The following is a 23113-nucleotide window of genomic DNA, read 5'->3' as shown; positions in this document are numbered from 1 at the left end:
CGGTGTCAAAAGCCTTTTGGAGGTCCAGCATGACCATGCCGCAGTATTTTCCAGCATCCACTTTGTGTTTGATGTGGTCGCTCAAATAGAGGAGGCATGTGTCAGTGGAGTGGGATGTTCACAGCTGGCTGTGATGATGACCTCCTTGTTGGCTTGGATGTCCAAAACTTCCATAGCCCTCTCCACTACAGTCTTGCAGAACTACTACCGCTACTGGGAGTATCAAACCAGAAAAACTGCCCCCAACAACAGGAGCCGTAGCACAGCACTGTCTCCGAGCTTATATCCAGACCAGAGATTGGCTGCTGCTGCTGCAAAGTCCATCACTGGAAGTGTAGTACAGGGTCCCTGGCAGTGCACCACTTTTCAGATGGGTCCCTGACATGAAAGAAAAACTGAGAAGAAAACCAGTGAACTAGAAAATAAAGAACCAAAAGAAATGCAGAACTGTGTGGTCAATGTTGTCAAGTGTGAAAAGAAAATATCTATGATATGATAAAAAAGAGAAGCATCCGGGCACACAGTCACAAAGTAAAAAAATAAAGAGGAACGCCTTTATTAAATTAAAAAGGCAACTGCCAACATGTTTCATCAGGCCCTGATGAAGACCTGTTAGGTCGAAACATGTTGGCAGTTGCCTTTTTAATTTAATAAAGGCGTTCATCATTTTTTAACTTTGTGTGCCCGGATCCTTCTCTTTTTATCTATGTCTTGATCCCGTTTTTGATCTGTGTGAGCACCTTTTTATCATTATCACATTTTGCTATCTCCATTGAGCACCTGGTTAGTTCCTCTTTTTTTATCTATGATATGATATTGATACATATATCAGTGGTTTTTAACCAGTGGTCCGGGGACCACCAGTGGCCCTTGAGAAATTATGCGGAGTTGGTAACCAAATGGACCCTATGGATCTTTAACTCTTGAGAACGTAAAATGAAATGAAACCAAAGGACCCCGTAAGGGTCCATTTGGTTTCAAGAGTTAAATTATTGTTAACATTACTTAATTTACAAGTCTACACAATTAGAAAATGTTGAATATATATTTTTATGATCAAGTTTTAGGTCTGAGAGGCTAAATCTCATCAAATGGTGCATGGTGGTCTGTGGCTCAATTGCAGAATGGGCCTTTAATTCATAAGAAAAAGGTTGAAAACCACTGATCTAGTATGATATTGATATATGAACAGAAATATTTGGGGGGTGTCCATGGGGGCGGAGCCTGGGCATACATATGCAGCGGATGAACACGGCAGTGAGTTTGTAGTAGTCAGTGCACAGCTGCTGTGAGGTTCTCTGTCCTTCCTTCCTTCCGCTGTAGTACGTGGAGAGAGCAGTCTGATATCGCTGGGAGGGTGAGAGAGCTTTTCTTTCATTTCTTACTATATGAAAACAGGTGGCGTTTACGGGTTTTTTTCCTCACGGGGATAGATCCACGTGGCGGGGAGAGAACGGTTGGGCGGCGATGATGTGCTTTTTAGACATTTATTTTTTTTAAAGGCGAGATTAGAGATAAAAGCTTTACATTTTTTGCACAGCGGGCCTATTTTTTTTCTTTCGCCCATCGTTTTAGCCTCCCCGGTCTGCCTGGTCCTTTGTGTCTTGTTCTTTTAATACAAACCTCCATGACACTGCTGACAGCTGCTGCTAACACACAGCTAACCAAACCTCCACACAACTACACAGCTCATGCTTTATTCATTGCTAGTTTATTCTGTAATGGCTGACTATATGCGGCCGGTATACTAGGCTACTAACTAGTACTCAATGGCATGGCATTAATTTGCGGTAGCTTCATTATCGAGGCTTGTATTTCTAGTTAGAAGGTGAGTTGGCTACCAATGGGAGGTTTAAGGTTAATATTAGCTGATGTTACAAGGAGCTATACTGTGTGTACATATTTTTTCCACAAAAAGTCCAGTTGCAACGGAGATGTTTTCATTGTGTAGAAACTGTAGATGGATGAACTGCACTACAAGCAAACGTTAACCAACGTATTCTCGCGATTCGGAGTGAGTTTAAAGAGACCTGAGTTGTGGCATCGCGAGATTACAACAAACCTTGCTGAAGCTACTTATTAGCTACTATTCTATAGTATTAACCACTTTTATCATTTTTTTTAAATAACAGATCTACAAGTTGTGATTGTGTCAGTGTGGAAAATAATAAATGGCAGGCAGATCTATAGGCTATACAAGCTTGCACATCTGCTTGCTATTTTCACAATTTTTGAAATGGGGAAATTGGGAGAGATCTATCAGCCAGCAGAAAGGTGATTTTCCTGTGTCTGTGACATGTTGAAAGCACCTAGCTATGGTTTCATCTCAAATGGGGGGGGGGGGGGCACACTCATTGATATGGAATTTCCCAACTAACTAGTAGACCTTTATTGATCCCACAGGGGGATTCAGTTGTCAATGGCAAGCTATAGGAGCTGTGTTCCAAAACTAGAATAATTTGTTGAGACATTTAACTTGATGGTTACCAACCAAGCACAAATGGAAGCCAGACAAGTACTTATCCAAAGTCAAGGCCAAAAAATAAGAGTGCAGTGCACACATGTTATCAAATAACTAAATGTCGTAAAATGATACATGATACCAGATGGAATGCTCAGACTCATTTATTTTCCCAGTCAGTGGTATTTTTGAATGGGACAATTCATTTCTTCATGACCCAGGGGGTGTGGTTTTGACGTCAGACTTCAGTAGCCTATTGGGGATCTTTAACTTGACATGCCCTTGTCATGTCTATAAAGCCTCATTCATAAAAGAAAGGTTTATTTATTTTTTTGGTATTTGATTATCAGTATATTATTGGACTTTAGGGGGATTCTCAAGTTGAGAAAGATTGTCCAATGCAGGGCTGAAACTTTAACCCATTCAGATCTGCAACGCATCTGTCACCTTTGCTTTTAACCAGTATTGTAAACTTAAAAAATAACAGATACAACCTCATAGGTTTATATATCTCTCTCTCTCTCTCTCTCTCTCTCTCTCTCTCTCTCTCTCTCTCTCTCAGAGCAAATGTTTAACTAAAATCTTTGCTTCTGGAGGTCCCTGGAACAAAATGTTTTCAGATGGGGGGGTCGGTGGACCTTGACATGAAAAATGTGAGAACCAACTGACAGAAACAAGTTTTTCAGAAAACTCTTGACTGATACATGTTTTTGTTTCCCTATATGCTGGTGACGTGGAATAGAAAATGTCATGTCGGCTGTGGAGAGAGACCCTGGCTCTGGCAGAGGACTACCTGACGGTCTTTAGCAGCAGCACGAGGCAGCCATCGACGGCCTCTTCTCCTCCCCCTCCCAGCGAGTCAGCCGCTGCCATGCGGTGCCTGGCCCAGGACATGGAGCGGCAGCACCACGCTCGCTTCCACGCGCTGGCGCAGACCTTCCTGTGCCAGTGTGGGCCGGACCCCTGCTCCAGCCTCACCAAGGTCATGGAGGAGCTGGTGGGCGACGGACAGTTGAACTGGGGGAGGGTGGTGTCCCTCTTCACCTTCACCGGGGTGCTGGCCAGGCAGCTACGGGAGCAGGACGACGAGGAGGAGGACGACGACACCAAGCCGGGGCTGGACCTCGGGCAGGGGCGGGAACCGGGACTGGGGCCCGGCGGTACTACCGGGACTACTGGGGCTCGGAAGAAGCAGGGGCGAGAACCGGGCCTGGGGCCCGCAAGCTGCAGAAAGCTGGCTGAGACCATAGCCGATTACCTTGGAGAGGAGAAGAAAGACTGGCTGTTGGAGAATGAGGGCTGGGTAGGTCTCACAGTGGCGCTGCTTCGACAATGACCCCACGTGACCGCAGAGTTAGGATTCAGAGTGTCACAGAAAATATCCACACTACGCTCACTAAGCTCACACTAAGCTCACAGCTCCACTACACGCTTGTACATTGACCTTTTTTTTAGGGTGACATGCCCAAAGTAGGGATGCTAGGTGAAAGTGGTGAACCACTTTAACCCTATTTACTGGGTTCCCCAGGAGTCTGTCCTTGGCAACCCTCATTTTATACCTCCCTCCCACACCAAATCCCTTTGCCGGAAATTTCCGATCGACTAGCTTACAACGTGAGGAAATTTGACGCGTTGTGAGCGTGTATATAGGCTATTTCTGCTGAATGTTCACCTATTATGACAGGCCTACTGCCCAGAATAGGGATGCAGGGGTACATGTGGATGTGGTCAGCTGAATGAGAGACATGGCATGGGTTAATATAAACCATATAGACTGTAAAAAAGAATGGTCAAAATGGTTTCTACAGAACCGTGTTTTAGCCTCTTTTTCAGAGATTTCAAATCTTTCTATATCCGGTCCACTGCTATTGGCTGCAAACGCAGCAAGGGCTTCACTTGGTAGAACAGTAGAAACCCTAGAAACATAGTCATATCCTACTCTATCATTCATTTTTAAATGAATGGGACAAATTTACTAAATGCATAAGATTTTTTTTTAAATCACACTTGTTTGAAGTGGCTGCCACAAATGTAAAAGATCCAAAGACTTGGCTGCCAAATTACACTATCATCATTGTCCTCCTGACATGAATGCAGTATTATTATTATAAAGTATTTTTCTATTGGCCACAAGACGTCTTACGGCGTCACATTAAAGTCCATTTACGTAACGCACATGTTTTTAACGTGCTCTAAACAAAAGTCCATAGACTTGTCTGCCACATGACGCAATCTTCAACCAAATGCCATGCATTGGAGCCCCTCAAATAAGACTAGCGTTTGAAAACAGTTTTTATGAAAAGCTTTACTAGGGTAAACTAAAGTTCACCCGAAACCTCATTGACTTATTTTGAGAGCATGATGTATTGCGACTGCTAGAAGGTGAAATAGGGACATCTGCTGGGCCATTAACATTTATAGGAACAACCGGCTGAGTGAGAACCCGGAAGTGAGCTTCAATTACAGCGATGGGGGTTTGCCCCCGTGAAGGAAACGGTGTAGGTGCAAAGTTTAAACAATGTCACAGTTGTTGATTCCAGGTACCGTTTTTTGCAGTCGTCATCCTAGAGTTTTTTGTCTTCCTGCTTAGACTTGTACTGCCGTTGGAGATAAGAGACACGTTTATATTGTCTTATCTTATAGAAAGCCCATTTTAATCCCAAGTGTCAAAACACCCAAGATGGGCTGGAAAACTACACAGATTTTCTTGAGCCACTATTCTTGGAAACCACATGGTTTGGCCGAATCAAATTCCAATCCTCCTTTTTTTTTTTTTTTATAGGGTTCTATTTACACCTGTGTTTAAACATGGCACATTAAGTGTGTCTGTCTGTCTGTCTGGGCTCAATGTAGACGCAGACATCTCTCTGCTAGGTGCAAACGAGGCCTGTGAAGTCTACATAGTTTGACTGGATTACAAAATGTCATTCTAGAGAAGAGGAGGGGAGCATTCATTCAGGCGCCTCATGCGGGCTGCTGTGATTATAGGAATTAGAGAGTGGCATCAACCAAGAATCTGAAGAATGCAAGTATGCCGTAACAAGGCATAAACCAAACCACACTAGTCTTCTACATAGTCCTCCGATGTAGATAGATGACACGGATGGGATTTTGTAATGGTAGGACAAGGGCTGTCTTGTGACTGTAAGAGTGACTCATCTGTTGTGAATTAAAAAAAAAGACAAAGGTTAATGTTATACCTGCTGAGTGCCACTCATTTTAACCATCGTTTAGCTGAAACCGCACCTGGGGCAAGTTTTAATGTCTCTCTGGGGTAGCCTTGTAGTAAGACTCTGGGAGACACATGGAGCTGGCCTCACAAAGATTAGCAAAGCTATATGGCTCAATGGCGGCTTTTGTGAATGGACTCACCCTGGCTCCGCCCCCCGCAACAAGACAAACACACACACACACACACACACACACACACACACACACACACACACACACACACCCCTCCCTCCCTCCTTCAACTGGCAGCTGGTTCCAAACAGACATCCAACTGCCTCTGCCAGATGGACTTTGTAGTAACAGTCAAAGCCTCAGTCAGCGCTTTGAATTAAAGCTTGCCAAAACTGAGTTTCAGTGGTATACGAGTAGAAAAACAAGGGGGGCTGTACAGCAGTGCAGCACCTGGCGAACAGGTGCTCTCCCTCTGCTATGTATGTGGCCTCTGCCCTGAAAAAACACGCCGAAGAAAAATACAGAAGAAACGAAGCGCAAGCCCCGGGTTACTTCACTCTGTCCTTTTTTGATAGCCGAAATGATCTGTCTCAAGTCAGTCCGCTCTGAATGGGGGAAGAAAAAAAATAACTTGTTTAGCAATTAGCATATTGACGCAAACTGGCTCAGTCTTCCATGAATGCTGGTCGTTTTCAGGTTAATATTGTGAAAGTAATTCCTCTTGCTTAACCACTGAAGCCCTATATACCTCGCTGTATGATGTCGAAGAATTGCAGCAATGGCAGATCTACCAGCTCACAATGTAACCTTGTGCGACACGTTGTGAGCTTGTAGATATGCTCAATAGATTTGAGCATTTTGAGATTTGAGATTTTTTATAAATGACTTTTTCTTTTCTCCAGAAAATGTCTGGAATGTATAGAATTTAAATGTTTGCTGTTTTGCCAACATGCCGAAATGGTGACGCCAGGGTGAAAGTGTTTAAATAAGACGGTTTCTGGTAGTAGACGCATGCGATTATACACGGCCTATATGTAGGTTTAAGGCCTTTCATACTGAATCATCGCCAGTATTTTCTAAATCAAATCAAACTTTATTTATAGAGCACGTTTAAAACAACCAAGATTGACAAGTGCTGTACAGATCAGAAGCAAAACAAGCAAGCAAGAAACCCAATATACAAGCAAGAAACACAATGGGAGAAATGTCGACATGATCACAGGAAACTCCTAAAGCATGAAAGATAATAACAAAGAGATCCAAAGGAAAAAACAAACATCAGATGGGATTAAAAGCCAGAGAAAATAGATGAGTCTTAAGCTGAGAGACTATTATATCTAATGTTGAACTGTGTGTATATGTTGTGTGTTACAGGAGGGGTTCTGCAAGTTCTCTCGCTGTGCCAGAGATGCGAAAAGCGACTCCTCCATGAAGACGGCTCTGTTTGCTGCTGCCGGAGTGGGCATCGCCGGGCTCACGTTCCTGTTGGTGCGCTAGGGCTAGGCTATAGAGGACGGGTCCGTTCATCCTCCATCTTGCCACACGTCTACATCCACATGCTCCATTTCATTTCGCACCAGTTAAGTAGAGATTTTTTTTTTTTTATCATTCTGGTGTGTCACCATGTTTGAGACGAGTTGCGTCCTTTTTTGGAATTCAGGGTTTGGATCATTAAAAGTCATCAAGTGAATGTTTGCACATATTTCCAACCGACTGATGTTCTGTACTTATACTCCCTCTTTTCTTAAGATTGTACAAAAATGATCTGAATGCCTTCACAAATGATGGGAGTAAAGTGATATCAGTTTGCATATCTTTTCCTGGACATGTCAAAGCACAGGTTTCTGCACAGCACGACTGTGTGCGTGCCGCCCGTCAAAAGTTTTGTATTTTCAGCCGTGCAGCTAAAAAAAGTGACTTGTTTTTATTCGCCGACTCCCTTTTGGTTCATGTCTTTGTTTTGACTTTTGTCGGCTGCCTTTTTCCCATCACACGTTGACCCGAGTTGTGTTATGTGCTATAGAGCCATTCTAGTGGAAAACGTATAAATTAATATATTATATTTATATGAAAATAAATTGGGAGCGGTGGCCATTTCTACCAGTTGACCCGTGGCTGTTATTTAAACGTCATTCTTTTCTGGCCTGCCCAACATGATTCATGTGAAATCTCCTTTGGTTTACGCGGTCGCCATAGCTGTGTGACCTCAGCTTGGCTGACCTGTCAGCGGTGCTACCAGTTTCACGTTTCCTCTACAGAAAAATGGGGACCAATCTGAATTGCTCTTAGAACAAAATCCTTGCTATGGCATATTTCTTTTTCGACCCACAGTTCTCCTTGAAGCATTATATTTTTACATTGTTTTACTATTTATTTATGTCACTTTTTTGTTTTGTTTTTATAATAAAATAATTGAAATTGTGAAGTTGTCTTCCTGGTTCATGATTGGATGCAGGTGAGAGCTGGGGTGAAGATGGCTGTTTATATGCTAGTCAGTAGTACCCGCCATTTTGTAACCCGCAATTTTACCCAGTGCCAATTGCATAAGCAGTAATCCTGGGCGCTACTCTCCCATCTGCCAACCTGGGTAGAGCCCGAACTGAGCTCATGCTTCCTTCAATGCAGGGGGAGTGAGCAGGCCGCTTCTTATCACCTGACAGGGGACTTTTCCCCCGGTAGGATGTAGCTAGTGGAAGGAACACGTTATTCCTAGGGGACACGGGGAGAACATGCAAACACCACACGGAAAGGCTCTTTCGCCAACCCCACCTAGGAATGAAATGTAATTTTGTTGAGTGTGTGTGTGTGTGTGTTTGGCTTCGTCAGGTGCTTGCATACATGACCATATCATACAATTGGGGTGGTTGTGTTTTGTCTCCCTGCTCTTCAATTGAGACATTTAGTTAGTCAAAGCCTTTGACCTTTGACTCAAAGGTCATGTCTGACTCACCTAGACACAGGATCTGACACGAATTCTGACCTGATGGTCAAGATTCAATGGGGTGTAAATATGCATCCAACCCTTCCGCGGTCAGCTTGGGCCACCGCTGCACTTCCGGTCGCCAGCCGACTCATTGATAGTGGACATGCAAAGTGTTTCTGCTATTTTAGACCCATGTATTTTGGTTGGCCCACATCATGATTTAAAAACTGCCTTTCATCACATGCCAACTAACTGCGTTTGCATGTTTTACACCAGAGCATGCGTGTGCGTTTTTTGAGTGAGAGAAGGAGAGAGAAAAGGAGATTTTAAGACACAAAAAATCAAACGGGGTAGAAGAGGAAAGTTACATAATGCAGCTTTAACCCTGGGGTCCCTATTTCTATCAATGTTTCTTTTCTTTTTTTTATTCACAACTTTCGGAATCAAGCTCACAACGTGCGACCGACACCTTTTCAGCTGATTCGAGTAACAAAGCTTAATATGTTTAAGGTGTGTGCTTTTTGAAATAGGACTGTAAGAACCCCCCACCCGCCCGCTCCATGGTGGTAGCCCTGCATGCCTGTCAGAGCAGGCCTCAAGCGATGCATCCTCCCCTGCGTTCATTTCTCAGAAATAAAAGCGCTGACTTACATCCTGGAAGACAAGCCCGCTTCTGCCTGTTTCGTCACTGATAACAGCCTACACACACACACACATACACACTCTCTCTTCAGGTCTTATGTACTGCTCGAACTCAGTGTGTGCATGTTAGGGGTGACGCAGTTAATCAACCTAAGCAATTTAATCGATTAAAAGATCGATAATTTAATAAAATCGATTAATCAATCCTTATTTTGGGCTTGTCATTATAGGAGAAAAGTGTTAACTTGAATGTTGTTAAATCCTTAAAATGGTTAAAAGCTCACATGCAGGCTGTGATGTGAGCCAGTAGATAATCGCTAAGGAAATGGTATTTACAGCCCTGACCCTACTGTCATGAATAAGTAATTGTTCCTCTTAAGTGGTTAGGCTACAGTAAATGCAGCAATGGTCTGGAGGAAGTCCATATTAGTATATCCTCTGAAATTCACACGATGCTACAAAATGGATGGATTACATTGTTACCAGAAAGGTCCAGTCCGTGGATTGGACCAGTGGTTCCAAAATGATGTAGATTATATAGTCTTTATGATTGATTACCAGCTCAGTGGCCTTGTGGTTAGAATGTCCGCCCTGAGACTGGGAGGTCGGGGTTCGATCCCCCACCGGGTCATTCCAAAGACTGTAAAAATGGGACCCAATGCCTCCCTGCTTGGCACACGCACCAAGGGTTGGATTGGCGGTAAATCCCTGCGACATACTAGCGTCATGTCCAGGGCGTGTATTAGTACATCAAGCTCTCACGCTACAGAAACAGCTAGGAGATAGGCTTCTGCCCCTATGGGCCTCATGGCTTACTTATCGATTATAAATGAATTGATTAAATCAATCGGTTCTATTAATTTAACTGTTGCACCCCTATATGGATATTTGTAAAACCGAGACCACGTGATTAGATTGGCTGACTGCAGAGGTAAAGAGTGATAGAATATGCACATGCGTGATTTTCCCATCAGGACACGCCCCCCTAATCTAGACTGAGTGGCAAAACATTGAGCATGGAGTGTTGGAGTTTGGAAGTGCTCGTTGGAAATCACTCAATCGTCCTGCACCTGTTTCTAAATGTCACATGATGCAGGAGGCTGCAAAATGTTGTGTTATTGAAAACAAGCACTTCCAAACTCTGAAAAATAATCAAATGCAGGGCATTTCTTGGCAGAAAGTAGCTCATAACGTTTCTATGGTGGATTTTTATGAAACACAAACTTTGCAGATAGAGGAAAATTCAAGCTTTTCGTACAGCTGTTGGTGAGTTTAACATTGTTTAATGCAATCAGACAGGACTTTTCTGTTAGGATGTACTGTATGGGCTGTCAAGGCCAGAAAGTCGTTTTTTGCCACTCAGTGGGCGTTCCTGCATAATTTCCAGGTATGATGATGTCACGCGCATATATTGGCTCATGCATATAATTGTGAATGAAAGGTTTTCACACGCTTCACACACTGCATGGGAAAGAAAGAGGAAGTGATGCAGTGAAATTTACCCTAAAAAGAAATGCAAACGTGAGAGAAAAGATCTTCCTTGTTGAACTATATCTAAAGTAAGGCTGGGCAGTTATAGGAAATATTTAGAACCAATAAAGCTGACTTCATCTTGCTCATGTAGGTTCATCGAGTAGCAGGATATTTTGTCCTGCCTGTAAACGACGGGTGCAATTTTACCCATCCTAATTATAATAAGGGAAAATTTGCTTAAGTTGTGGCAAATCTGGAAAAGAAATGCTTCAGTTAAAGATTGTTCTTTTGTCCGTCTACTTCTCTTTCAACAGTTAGTTTCGATTAAGATGCATTTGTGACGTGCATGTGCACACACACACACACACACACACACACACACACACACACACACACACACACACACACAACAAACAGAAAAGAAAACCCCTTAGACATCCATTGACAATGGCATATTAGTTATTACGCATGTCTGGGACATACTGTACAAAAGCAGCCAATTTTATGGCCAGGGAGTCATTTTGACCGAAAGGTAATGGCTGGAACGGATTCAGCACCCCAAAAGAAAAACTATTTGCCAACCTCACACCTCACCTCATATTGGCCAATTTGACATTTTCTTGCTTTTATCCTAGGCTCTCTGGGTACCCCAACCCTCCAACTTTGATTGGCTCCCACAACGTTTACCAAGGGAGTTGGCTTGGAACACATTTTTCTGTGATAGTAGACACCTTTATGAACACATCTGTGAAGAAAGCTAGTGGTAAGCATTTTTTTTCCAGATTTGACACAATTTAAGCAAATCTTCCCTAACTATTAGGAGGTGCAGCGGGCAACTACTGAACAGCATTCGGTGAGCAGTCCATCGTCTTGCTCAAGGACACATCACACACACATGCATGTTGGGATCAAACCATGACCTTCCGGTTCCCAAAATGGCCACTCTACCTCCTACGACTGTGCTTACCTGCAATATGGGTACTTGGGTAGTAACGTGTACAAAAAAAGAAAACAGATTTATTTTTGACTCTCGTGAGAATTCCTGCAATAACCAAGTGGAGTTTAATGCAGTGGCCTACTAGTACATAAAGAAAGAAATAGTGTGCAGTGTATTCAGCATCAGAATTGTCCCATATCAGCAAAAATATTGAGCTACCCAACCCACAGGCTGAATGGGCTGCTTTTACACAACACACAGTTAAAGGTTACTTTAGGTCGCTGTCGGGTGGAAACCATGTATGTCCAGAAGAGTTACTATTCATATGCATATCTTAAGTGAGATAGCATTTGTGGGAACAAAAAACAAAGAATCAGTGGAGATACAATGTTTCTGTCAGACAGCAACGAGTGGTATAGTCATATAGACTTCTCCTGTCTCTGCCGTGTGTTTACACGATCAACAGAATCAATTGGCACGCTATCTGGCGACGCAGCCTCTTCACGGGTGCCCTGTTCCGGAAATCGGTGAAGGGGACAAAGATTTATTTGTGCACATGAGACGTGGAGGAGGTCAAAGTTCTTTTAGCTCATTCGTGATCACCAACTTATAGACTGAAAAAGAGCATATGCTGCCAAAACGATACAAATTAGGAAAGTGTTGCAACAACTGCTTCAACATTCCAAGTCATCGTCTAGCCTCCTGCAATTAAAGGGATTTATTTAAGATCATTAGATTATTTGTTATAGCGATATTGTTACTTTAGCAGCCTGTGCATGTTTTCTGTCTCTCTGAAAAGGTGCTGAAGTTGTGCTGGAATGTTAAAAGCTGCAATCCATTAAAAAAAAAAAAAAAATGAATAAAACTTTTAACCCTGTTAATCTTGGCTCACAAACGAGTTTCTGCGTTTCTGCAGAGCCTTCGGGTGCAGTACTTAGTTTAGACAGTTTTTGGTTTAGACTAGTCATTGGTTAGACCAGTCATTAGTCCTACAACTACAACCTATCTCAAACCCTCACCCTAACCCTAACCTCCCACGGGGCAGCACACCTAAACCTAACCTTAACCCATGTCTAACCAATGACTAGTCTAAACTAAGTATGCACCGCGAGCCTTCCTCATCATGAACAGGCTCTGCCAAAACGCGTATGTGTGCTGCCCATGCCTATCTGAAGTATGCTGATGTTTTACAAAGGTAAAGGTAAAAGTAGCAAGACCACAATTTAAAAATACTCAGTTACAAGTAAAACTTTGTATATCAGAAAATATACATACAGCACCAAAGTAAAAGTACAAAAAGTCTTTCAAAATGTTTAAAATCACACCCGTGTGAAGTGACAGGCGCTCTTATCGTCGTTCATCATCATGACGTGAAATTCTCCATTGTCAATGGGAATTTAATGTTTGTGTGTACAAAGTGTGTGGACACACACACACACACACACACACACACACACACACACACACCCACCAAAAGCTGGATATAGGAGGGGCTGGCGCCCCTCAAAAACAGTACTTGAGTAATAATATACTTGAATGAAAGGTGATACTGTACTAGTGTACTCTGTGTACAGTATATGTCAGGTCAGAACAACCAGTCAACAGTATAGTAGTCAAATGTATTTCTCCATTAGAACATGAAGGACATTTGACAATCCGGTGTGCCTGTCAGATAAGATCGCAGGCCGACATAAAAGATGAGAGAGGAGATCTACCAAAACTTCCTGTCTGGTTCCTGTTCCTGATCCCTGTCATCCCTCTGTATCTGCTATGAGATCCAATCTATTTGCAGCAAGGGAAGTCACGGGTGAGCATAATGCGTGCATCTGTTACACAGGCAAATTGTAGAGCTTATCGTCACTCATTCATCCATGACATGAGAATGTGTTCTGTTCGCAAGTTTATGAATGGAGAGGAGAGGGTACATCTCTTATCATGCAGGCATCCCTATTTTGGGTAACCTATCGGTGGTTCTCAAACATTCATATTTGTAGTACATACATTTGAAGTATTTGGCCGCAGACTCCATTAGCGACGGTTTAGCTGCAGCCCCTCTTTTTTATTTTTAATATATGTTTATTGGTAGCAGGTTTCAACAATTTAAGTTTAGTTTGAACATACCATTTTTTTCCCCATTTTCTCCCTCCCCCCACAGTTATCGTCATCATTAAAACAATATAAAACATTAACAAAACAAAAAAAGTCCAGTCCTATCAAACAACCATGCATATTTGACCAAGTGTAAACAGTAGGACACAAAACAATATAATTTAAGCACAGATGACAAAAACAATATAAATAACAAAAATAAACAAAAATAAAATAAATACAATTATAAGTTGGGTTATTCGAGTTCAAAAGATAGTCACAAGTTATGTTAGAAAAGATTGCGTTGAATCGGAACGTTGTCATACATCACCCTCTATAAATGATATACTCCTTTAAAGACAATTCTATCATTATGAGAAAGCAAAAAACAAACACATAGTATTGACTCAATTAGTCTGTCGGAAGTACTCTCAGATTCTCAAAGTAGGTAATAAATGGTTGCCAGCTAGAAAATAACCTTTTCTGCAGACCCCTTTTAACCCACCCACAAACCCCTGGGGGTCCCCGGACCCCACTTTGAGAACCACTGTCATTATAGATGACAAATGCCTAAAGACAGAGACAATGTGTTGTGAACTGTAGATCAGCTATTTATTTATTTTTAAGAAGGCTTAAGTGATTAACTCACAGCCAGGGTATCTCTCATACACCAGTTCACCTATACTGGCGAACCGGAGACCTGGACAGGCCAGTAAAACCACATTCTGTTGTTGTGTTGTCTGACTATAATCCTGTAGTCCGAGACGAGATTTGTTATGTTGTTTAAACCCCTCTGATCCCTGACTCGTGGCTCCCTGTGCCTTTTCTCACGGTTACCGGGCAGGGTTCAGGTAACACTTTGATAAACAGGTGTAGCAAGGGCACATATGAGAGGGGGCTGTGTGGTGGTCTGGTCTGTCCCATGTTCCATTCTTTCCAATCATGATTTTGACGGTTGCCCTTAACCCATTCTGACCGGGCACCCATTTTGGTGTCAGCATCATGTTATGCTTTAGCTATTTAAAAATAGCAGATCTACAAGCTCATATCGCGCCACCGAGTGGCGCGATACGAGCTTGTAGGTCTGCTATTTTTGAAAAATCGAAGAGCGACTGACATTTTTAGAATCTGATCTCAGGTCAGAATGGGTTCATCAGACCAGTGTGTGTCCGGCGGAAACCTCGTATGAATCTGATCTCAGGTCAGAATGGGTATAGAGCCCCATCAAGATAATGAGAAACCCTTGCTTGACCAACACTGATGTCATCTCAGGTCATGCAGTTCGGCTGCTGTTTGGGTCTTACCTCCTTGTTTTTAAGGCAGGGAACAAACAGAAAGCATCATTCTCCGTGATCATACCAATCAGCTTATGGAGAAAGACATAAAAGCCAGATATTGTGACCTCAGCCAGCCGTTCAGAATGGTTTGTTAAGCCCTCACATTGAGTGTGGAAGCCGTAAAGAAGGGGCGGCTTTCACTGTGATCCTGAAAAGTCTGCTTGGGGCACTAATCACCATAATCCACAAGATAAACAGACAATGCATGGCAACCCTGGTATTAAACATGTCTGACTGTTTGTGACGCTCTGATATTTTTTACTGGTGAATATAATAAATGACAACTGAACACATATCTGATTTCTAATAACTGGAACATTCACAGGACTATCTCACAAACAATGTGAGTGAACAGTACTGTCAGAAATGTGTGTGTGTGTGTGTGTGTGTGTGTGTGTGTGTGTGTGTGTGTGTGTGTGTGTTGTTGTGAGGGTCAGTTTCAGTGCTCAAAGATATTGAAAAGGCCAAACACATGGGTTCTTTGTCTATGTGTGAGGGGCCAGGCTTTTCCAGGCACAATGGTCCCATTGCAGCATCACAGCTATCTCTGCTCTCTCTCACTGACAACCCAGTCAATGATGTCACACACAAGGTTAATGTGGTTCATTCATTCCAGTATTCTATAATTATCACTAGTTTGCAAATGCAATGCTATCCATGCAATTTTCAAACTAGGAGCGTAACATTTTTGATTACTTTGAGGCCAAAATTAATCCAGGTGTTGTCATAATATTTGTCCATGCCAAGGACACCCAAATAAACAGCCAATCTACAATCTCTAATCTCACCTCGTCTCACAACGCATCGTGATGCAATGTGTTGAGATTGTAGATCTATTTTATTTTTGAAAATAGGCACACCAGCTTGAAAGTCGTTAAACTGGCACAATAATATTGGTGTGTGTGTGTGTGTGTGTGTGTGTGTGTGTGTGTGTGTGTGTGTGTGTGTGTGTGTGTGTGTGTGTGTGTGTGTGTGTGTGTGTGTGTGTGTGTGTGTGTGTGTGTGTGTGTGTACAGTATTTGCCCCCCATTTTCGCTATGGCTTATATTGTGTGCATTTTGTTTTGCATCAACAATGTGCTAAAGCAATACAGTCAGCCACTGACCAAATGTTGGTAAGTTCATCCTTTCAATCAGACACCTTGCCAGGGAACCAGACATCATTGGGAAGTTTCTAACCCTGTCCAATAGAGCAAAACAAACTCACTTTCAACTTTAGACCCAGTTCCAGGCAGGCTCCGCTCAATCATCACCATGTGACACTCGGTTGGTTCCAAATGAACATGATCGTCATTGACGTCCAGAGTGCCCCATTGACTGCGGGCTGGAGGAAGTGAGTCATTGACCAGTGGCTGGTGTCATATGAAGGCTTGTGTAACTGTAGAGGATAGTGTGTCTTGAAAGGACATAACCCCAGCATCCCTTTGCTGGACATGCCATAATAGGTTATCATTTGAAAAACATAGGAGATCTACATGATCACTTGTAGAATAGATCGTATTATTTTCTGTAAAGGGAAAATAGGGGGGGGGGGGGGGGGGGGGGGGGAGTAAAGACTCTTGGGGGACCCCTTGAACAATAATATATGGGTCTGGCTTTTGAAATTATGTCATATGGCTGCCAAGTCTAGTCCAAGGTAAATACAATTATTCTTCTATTTAATTATAGCCTACGCTATGGAGAAAGCATTGTTTTATTTTCCACAGCATAATTTAATACCACAACATACCCCAAAAAGGCTACATATAGTTTCTGTAAATATTGTTCGATGTGTTCTTTCTGAATTCATGGGTTGCCTAGGTAACGGGTCGAAGTTTATTTCCTGTCAGCTATTATTTTATGGTGTCATGCCATCAGTATCAGACCGGGAGGCAGCTTAGCCTGGATATTCACTAGTCTGCCACAGGAAATTAATTTAGATCCTTTTAATCTATTCTAGAATATTCATGTTGTCTAAGCAGATGGCTTCTTGGTTAGAGTGGGTGACAATATTATCACACGAAAAGATGAAATTACCTAGGCCTATACCTATAGGTTCCATCCTGGAGGCAAATCTTTCCGGTGATAAAATGGCCACCAACGTAATCAAAAAAGTCAACCAAAGAACAAGATCCCTATACATGATCTCCCTGGTCACCAAAAATACCTTTAGACCCTAACAGGAGCCCTCGTACAAGGTTTCTTCGACTATGCATGCACTTCTTGGTACCACAGCACTTGAAAGGCCCTTAAAACAAGGCCCCAGACTTCCCAAAACAAACTGGTCAGGCCTCACTCCCCGAACCAACCTCACCCCTGCCCACTTTGACAGGCTGGAATGGCTTAGGGTCGACGACAGAGTACAGCATCTTGCAATGGGTCTGGTCCACAAGATTTGATATACCACCTGGATACCCATGTACCTGTCTAAATACTTCTTAATGTCAACGAAGTCCACGCCACAACACCAGAGGGAGTTCAACAAACCATGTGCAACCCAGATTTGGCACAAACAAGGGACTAAATAAATTTCACTCCTATGCCACCAAAATATGGAACACCCTACCAACAGTCATTAAGACATGCAAATCCCTTGACTCCTTCAAAACTGCTCTCAAAGGGCACTTACGGAAAGCTGTATTCCTGTTTTTGGCTATATAGAAGTGTATATTCGTACGTCTCTAAATGTTTTGATGAATTGAAAATGGTGGGCCCTATTGTAAACAAGTGTAATGCTTTATGGTGTCGTCCACTCACAGTTAACAGTTTTTGTATTGAGTTGTACTTTAAATGTACTGTAATTCTGCAAACTGTCAATAAATATTCAATAAATCAATCAATCAAATTCTGCAAACTGTTAATAAATACTTCAATCAATCAATGAGAAGAAGGTTGTCCTACCTGATAACAGCCTATTCTAAACTCAAGCTTACAGCGCCCCCCTGTGGATCCAGACCATTATTGTAACATTCTGAACAGAAGCTTGAATATTATGCATATTTTAACACTATTCCAGCTGTCGTGACTATGCAGTGGTTCCCAACTATTTTAATTTCAAGGACCCCCCCAGGTTAGGCTAATGACTGACCCAGACCCTCATTTTGATAGAATTTCTCTGGGACCCTAATCTACACAGCACTGCAGCACTGTTCGTTTTGTGTTAAAAACTAAATTATTCAATCATTTCGATATTTTTCAGAAACGTTGCAGATGCACAAGGTTGCAGCGTGGCACAAAGTGAGACGCTGTGAGCTTGTAAATCTGCTATTTTTGATATAGCCAATAAGCTAACATATAAATGGATAAAGTGGTTAAAATGCCATATTAACTATACTTTTGCTGGTGACCCCTGGAACCCCCAAGGACCCCTTCCCTAGACAGCACGTTGAGAAACACTGGGTGGTAAGACAAAACTAGACTCCCTCACAGCTGATGTCAGCCGTTGCTAGGATACAGGTATGGAAAACAAGTGCACTCTCTGTTCTATATTTGGAAACATAAAGCGCGTCTCAGCCAATCACAATCCGAGGTCCGAAGTAATTGTGATGTCACCACCTATATAAAAGCTGCTATTGGAGTAGCCATTGATGCTTTTTGTAATGCTAGCCTGCTGTTTGCTCTGGATGCTGAAAGGAGCGACAAATTGACAATGCTGTGAAGACATCATTTTGTTTGGATTGACATCTAATTCCAACGTTTTGAAATGCCTCAGAGCTGACTTGATCGTTGCCGAGAGGGGGTTAGCCAATCTAGCTTAGAACAGTATTTTGTATAGGGCCTTATATAAGAGTATATCACAGCATATCAACGATGATGTGGAAAATCAAATTGACTTTACAGATGCTCGGTATTCTCTTTCTACTGTGGCTCTTGGTCTGGTTCCAACACCACCGCCGCCACGACCAAAGACACGACGGCAACGTGGGACGTTCATCTTCCAGCAGCAGTCAGAGGAATCAAAGCTGTTTCTGTCACCTGACGGGGGTCCTCGACGACTGTTTCTGCGACATCGAGAGCATTGACGCCGTCAACAACCTCCAGATCTACCCTCAGATCAAGACACTCCTGGAGAGAGACTACTTCAGATACTACAAGGTCAACCTGCAACGACCGTGTCCCTTCTGGCCGGACGACGCCGGACAGTGTTTCATCAAGGACTGCAACGTAGAGCCTTGCCCGCCGAGTCAAATCCCAGACGGCATGAAGTCTTCTGCTGACATCTACAACGAGAAGATCACGTCAGACATGACAGATTGTGAACAGACAAACGAGCTGGGAGCCATCAACAGCACTCTGAGTAGCCAGAGTAAAGAGGCGTTTGTGGACTGGGCACGACACGACGACGCCCAGGACAACTTCTGCGAGCTGGACGACGAGACCTCTCCGGACGCCGAGTATGTGGACCTTCTGTTGAACCCTGAACGTTACACCGGATATAAAGGCCCCCCGGCCTGGAGGGTGTGGAACACCATCTACGAGGAGAACTGCTTCAAGCCCAGGTCGGTGTACCGACCACTGATCCCTCTGGCACCCAGCAACGGGGGCGGTGATGACGGGGAGGGTTTCTACAACTGGCTGGAAGGCGTGTGCTTAGAGAAGAGGGTTTTTTACAGGCTGATCTCCGGCCTCCACAGCAGCATCAACATCCACCTCAGTGCCGAGTATCTGTTAGACGAGATTTGGGGTGAGCAAAGGTGGGGCCCGAACGTCGAGGAGTTTCGTCGACGTTTTGACCCGGACGAGACGGAAGGCCAAGAGGGAACGCGGCGTCTGAAGAATCTCTACATCCTGTACCTGATCGAGCTGAGGGCTCTGTCCAAGGTGGCGCCCTACTTTGAACGGGCCTTTGTCAATCTGTACACCGGAAATGCCACTGAAGACGGCGCCACCAAGGAACTGCTGCTGCAGATTTTGAATGCAACCAAAGCTTTCCCAATGCACTTTGATGAGAGGTCCATGTTTGCGGGCAACCAGACCGAAGCCAAAGTGTTAAAGGAGGAGTTCCGTCTTCATTTCAAGAACATCTCCAGGATCATGGATTGCGTTGGCTGTAGTAGGTGCCGTCTCTGGGGAAAGCTGCAGACTCAGGGTCTAGGCACGGCTCTGAAGATCCTGTTTTCTGAGAAGGAGATCGAGAGCCTCCCAGAGCACAGCCCTTCTCAAGGCTTCCAGCTCACTAGACAAGAGCTCGGTGCTTTGCTCAACGGTTTCGGCAGGTTGTCCACCAGTATACACCAACTCCAAAATTTCCGTTTCTTACTGGAGAAGAAGTAATAGTTGTCCCTCCTATGGCCTATTTTATCCTAATCCAGAATAGTATCAGTGACAATCAGGCCGTGGTTGACAAAGTACTCAACCCCAACACTTAAAAGTATAGATAATGTATTCCTGGTCAGATATTATTAAAGGGCCACTTAACCCTTTTTGTAAAAATTATGTTGATGATGTTTAGAAGATTTAGAACACGTTCCTGGGGTCTTTATAGGTTTAATAATATATTTTTAGATATTTTTGATTTTAGCAGTGTCCATGGACGTCTTGGAATCTGAAAGCACGGCATGATGCACACTCTGATGTCATGCATTGGCTGCATTGGAACATTGATGAACATGTCTGTGATAAAAGCAGGCATTGAGTGTTATCAGATGCTTGTGCTTGTCCTCCTTCCTGTTAGGATGTGAATGTGATACTGTCGCCTTACTCTCCTACCCTGTGAGAAAGTACCATGCCTAGTCTCTCAATACAGTTCCTGTTGGAACTTCTACAACCCATTCACAAGAAGGATGGCCATAGCTGAATGAGCCACCTGGGAAACAGAAGGTCCCAGGTTCAATTCCAGGCCCCGGCAATGTGTCGAGGTATACATAAGCAAGACCCTTAATCCCCAACTACCCCCTGACCTCAAAGGTCTGACGGCCTTGAGCAGCAATAACCTAATTGAAGCAGAAAACAGAATTTTTCAATATGATTAATATAAGGTCTAATACACAAAGATGAAGACAAAGAAGATGTAGAGGCTGAAGGGAATGAGGAGAGAGATGATGAAGATAGTGGAAAAAGACCATTGAGTGTGAGGTTGTGGTTCTAGTGCTCATTATGGTACAATTTTTGTCCACTCAGTCTGTGTCTCAGAGTAGGGCTGTGGACAGTTCAGAGACTTGACCGGTGACATTGTCAGTAGGCAGGTTTGTTCATTTCGAACATTTAATTGTTTTAATTAGATTTTGTATTAATGTGAGAACAATGACTTCTATAATAGCCAACTTTCCAAAAATATAGTCAGTTTATATTAGCTTGGATTCTCCATCAATGTCACTGGTAGCAAGTGTTATGACAGAAATGGTACCACATTATCTCCCAACATCTCCTTAAATTCCTGCCACCTGGTATAGGTTTAAGAGTATTTAACAGTTACTTTCCCCAAAACATATGAACCCTGAACGCTCGCCATATACTGCCCCCAAAACCAAAATCATGAGATGAATAGGGCGTACAGTAGCATTGGCAGCCATTTTCAATGGCTGCCAATGCAGCCATCAATGCAAGCCATCCAGGACCCTATACTGAATCATGACGATAAAACATTTGATTCTGTGATTTATTTTTCAATATTTAATTATATAATATACAATAGCCTTTGTTTTGAGGTTTTTTCATTTGTTTTTCACAGAATTTATGGTCATTAATTACCAGGATCCTGGATACATAGGCTTAGAATGATTGATATATATTGTTTGGAAATCTCTATGTGAACAATGAATGGAGTCTGGATGGATGGAACCAGAAAAAGAATGGAGTCTGGATGGATGGAACCAGAAAAGGAATGGAGTCTGGATAGATGGAACCTGAAAAAGAATGGAGTCTGGATGGATGGAACCAGAAAAAGAATGGAGTCTGGATAGATGGAACCTGAAAAAGAATGGAGTCTGGATGGATGGAACCAGAAAATGGCCACCACTGCTATGCCCTATAGCACCTTTGAATATACTGTAACGATATTCATTGGATATAAAAACCAAACAAACTCATCAATCAAGTCTCTCTGTATTTTTCTTCCATAACTTCATTAAAAAAATTAAGACCAATACAATAATGTTAAAACAACGACAACTATCTCTTCTGTGGTTCTTTTCATTTTTTACTCTTCGCTGCCACAGGCTCCTGTGCAGCTTTCTTGGTTTTGACCATCTCCACCAATTCCTTATACCTCTTCATACAGTCCTTTTTGTAACTGTATGAAGAGCTGCATCTTTATTTTATTTTGCTAGCACTGTAGAAAGTGTCATGCTTTAGTCGTAAAATGCACAATACCTTCCATATATGAGCTTAACCACCATCTCTGTAGACTATTGGGGTTTAAGTTGTCATTCATTAGAACAAAACTTCCATTTAACAAACTCTGAGGTCAATGACCCCTCAAGGTCACCAGAGGTCAGTCAGAAAGTGGTTCCACGTCTGAAATCAAACCTTGGGGTGTGTAGATGATATTCTGAAAGTTGCATGCTTTAGTCATGAGTTTAACTGCGGCACTATAAGTATGAATAGATCACGTTCTTTGGTGCCAATCGCTGAATCACTTTGTGGAACCCTTCCAAGGTAGATGCTTACTGTCAACTGAAGAAAGTCAAGGCATCAACTGATTCAACTCATATTCCATACTCCAGTCCATTTGGCGGCGGCAATGCTCTTCTAGTAAACCGCTCTGTTCTAATCGGTATCCAGACAGTGTTGCCATGGCCGCTTATTATAAGCGACTTTGAGGTTGTTTGCTTATAAATATTTTTAGTTGCTGTTTTGGGAGGCTTTGTTGCCTAATGTTGTTTCAGCTTGGTGCTTTGATTGATTGATTGAAATATGTATTAACAGTTTGTAGAATTTACAGTACATTTTAAGCACAAACTCAATACAAAGACTGTCAACTGTGAGTGGACGACCCAATTAAGCATTACACTTGTTTACAACAGGGTCCACATTGTTCAATTCATCAAAACATTTAAAGACATACAACCAATTAGAGACATACAAATAGACATTTCTATGTAGTTAAAGAACAACAGGAATTCATCATATGGGAAGCAAAAAAGGGAAAAT

General features: G+C 42.8%; 2 protein-coding genes across 2 annotated transcripts; both read left to right on the top strand.

Annotated features, from left to right (window-relative positions):
* Positions 1-1266: 1266 nt before the first annotated feature.
* Positions 1267-8063, top strand: bcl2l10 (BCL2 like 10). The gene is made up of 3 exons (XM_083793911.1): positions 1267-1357; positions 3204-3764; positions 7019-8063. Exons 2-3 carry the CDS (start codon positions 3207-3209, stop codon positions 7139-7141), a joined length of 681 nt encoding a protein of 226 aa, XP_083650037.1. The 5' UTR covers positions 1267-1357; positions 3204-3206; the 3' UTR covers positions 7142-8063.
* Positions 8064-18697: 10634 nt separating this feature from the next.
* On the top strand, positions 18698-20296 carry LOC310854684 (ERO1-like protein beta; the record flags this gene model as incomplete). The annotated part of the gene is made up of 1 exon (XM_083759359.1): positions 18698-20296. The coding sequence occupies exon 1, from the start codon at positions 18833-18835 to the stop codon at positions 20294-20296; it is 1464 nt and encodes a 487-aa protein (XP_083615485.1). The 5' UTR covers positions 18698-18832.
* Between the last annotated feature and the right edge of the window lie 2817 nt (positions 20297-23113).

This window comes from Protomyctophum parallelum (assembly GCF_964188405.1).
Source record: "Protomyctophum parallelum genome assembly, chromosome: 2".
Lineage (NCBI taxonomy): Eukaryota > Metazoa > Chordata > Actinopteri > Myctophiformes > Myctophidae > Protomyctophum > Protomyctophum parallelum.
Note: the sequence above shows the minus strand (reverse complement) of the source record. Positions and strands in the feature narration are given on the sequence as shown.

What these genes read in the sequence shown, in the direction of transcription:
- bcl2l10 (XM_083793911.1), top strand. Translation starts at nt 3,207, where the DNA reads ATGTCATGTCGGCTGTGGAGAGAGACCCTGGCTCTGGCAGAGGACTAC. An exon ending in TGTTGGAGAATGAGGGCTGG is followed by an intron (nt 3,765 to 7,018) that starts GTAGGTCTCACA and finishes TGTGTGTTACAG; the next exon opens with GAGGGGTTCTGCAAGTTCTC.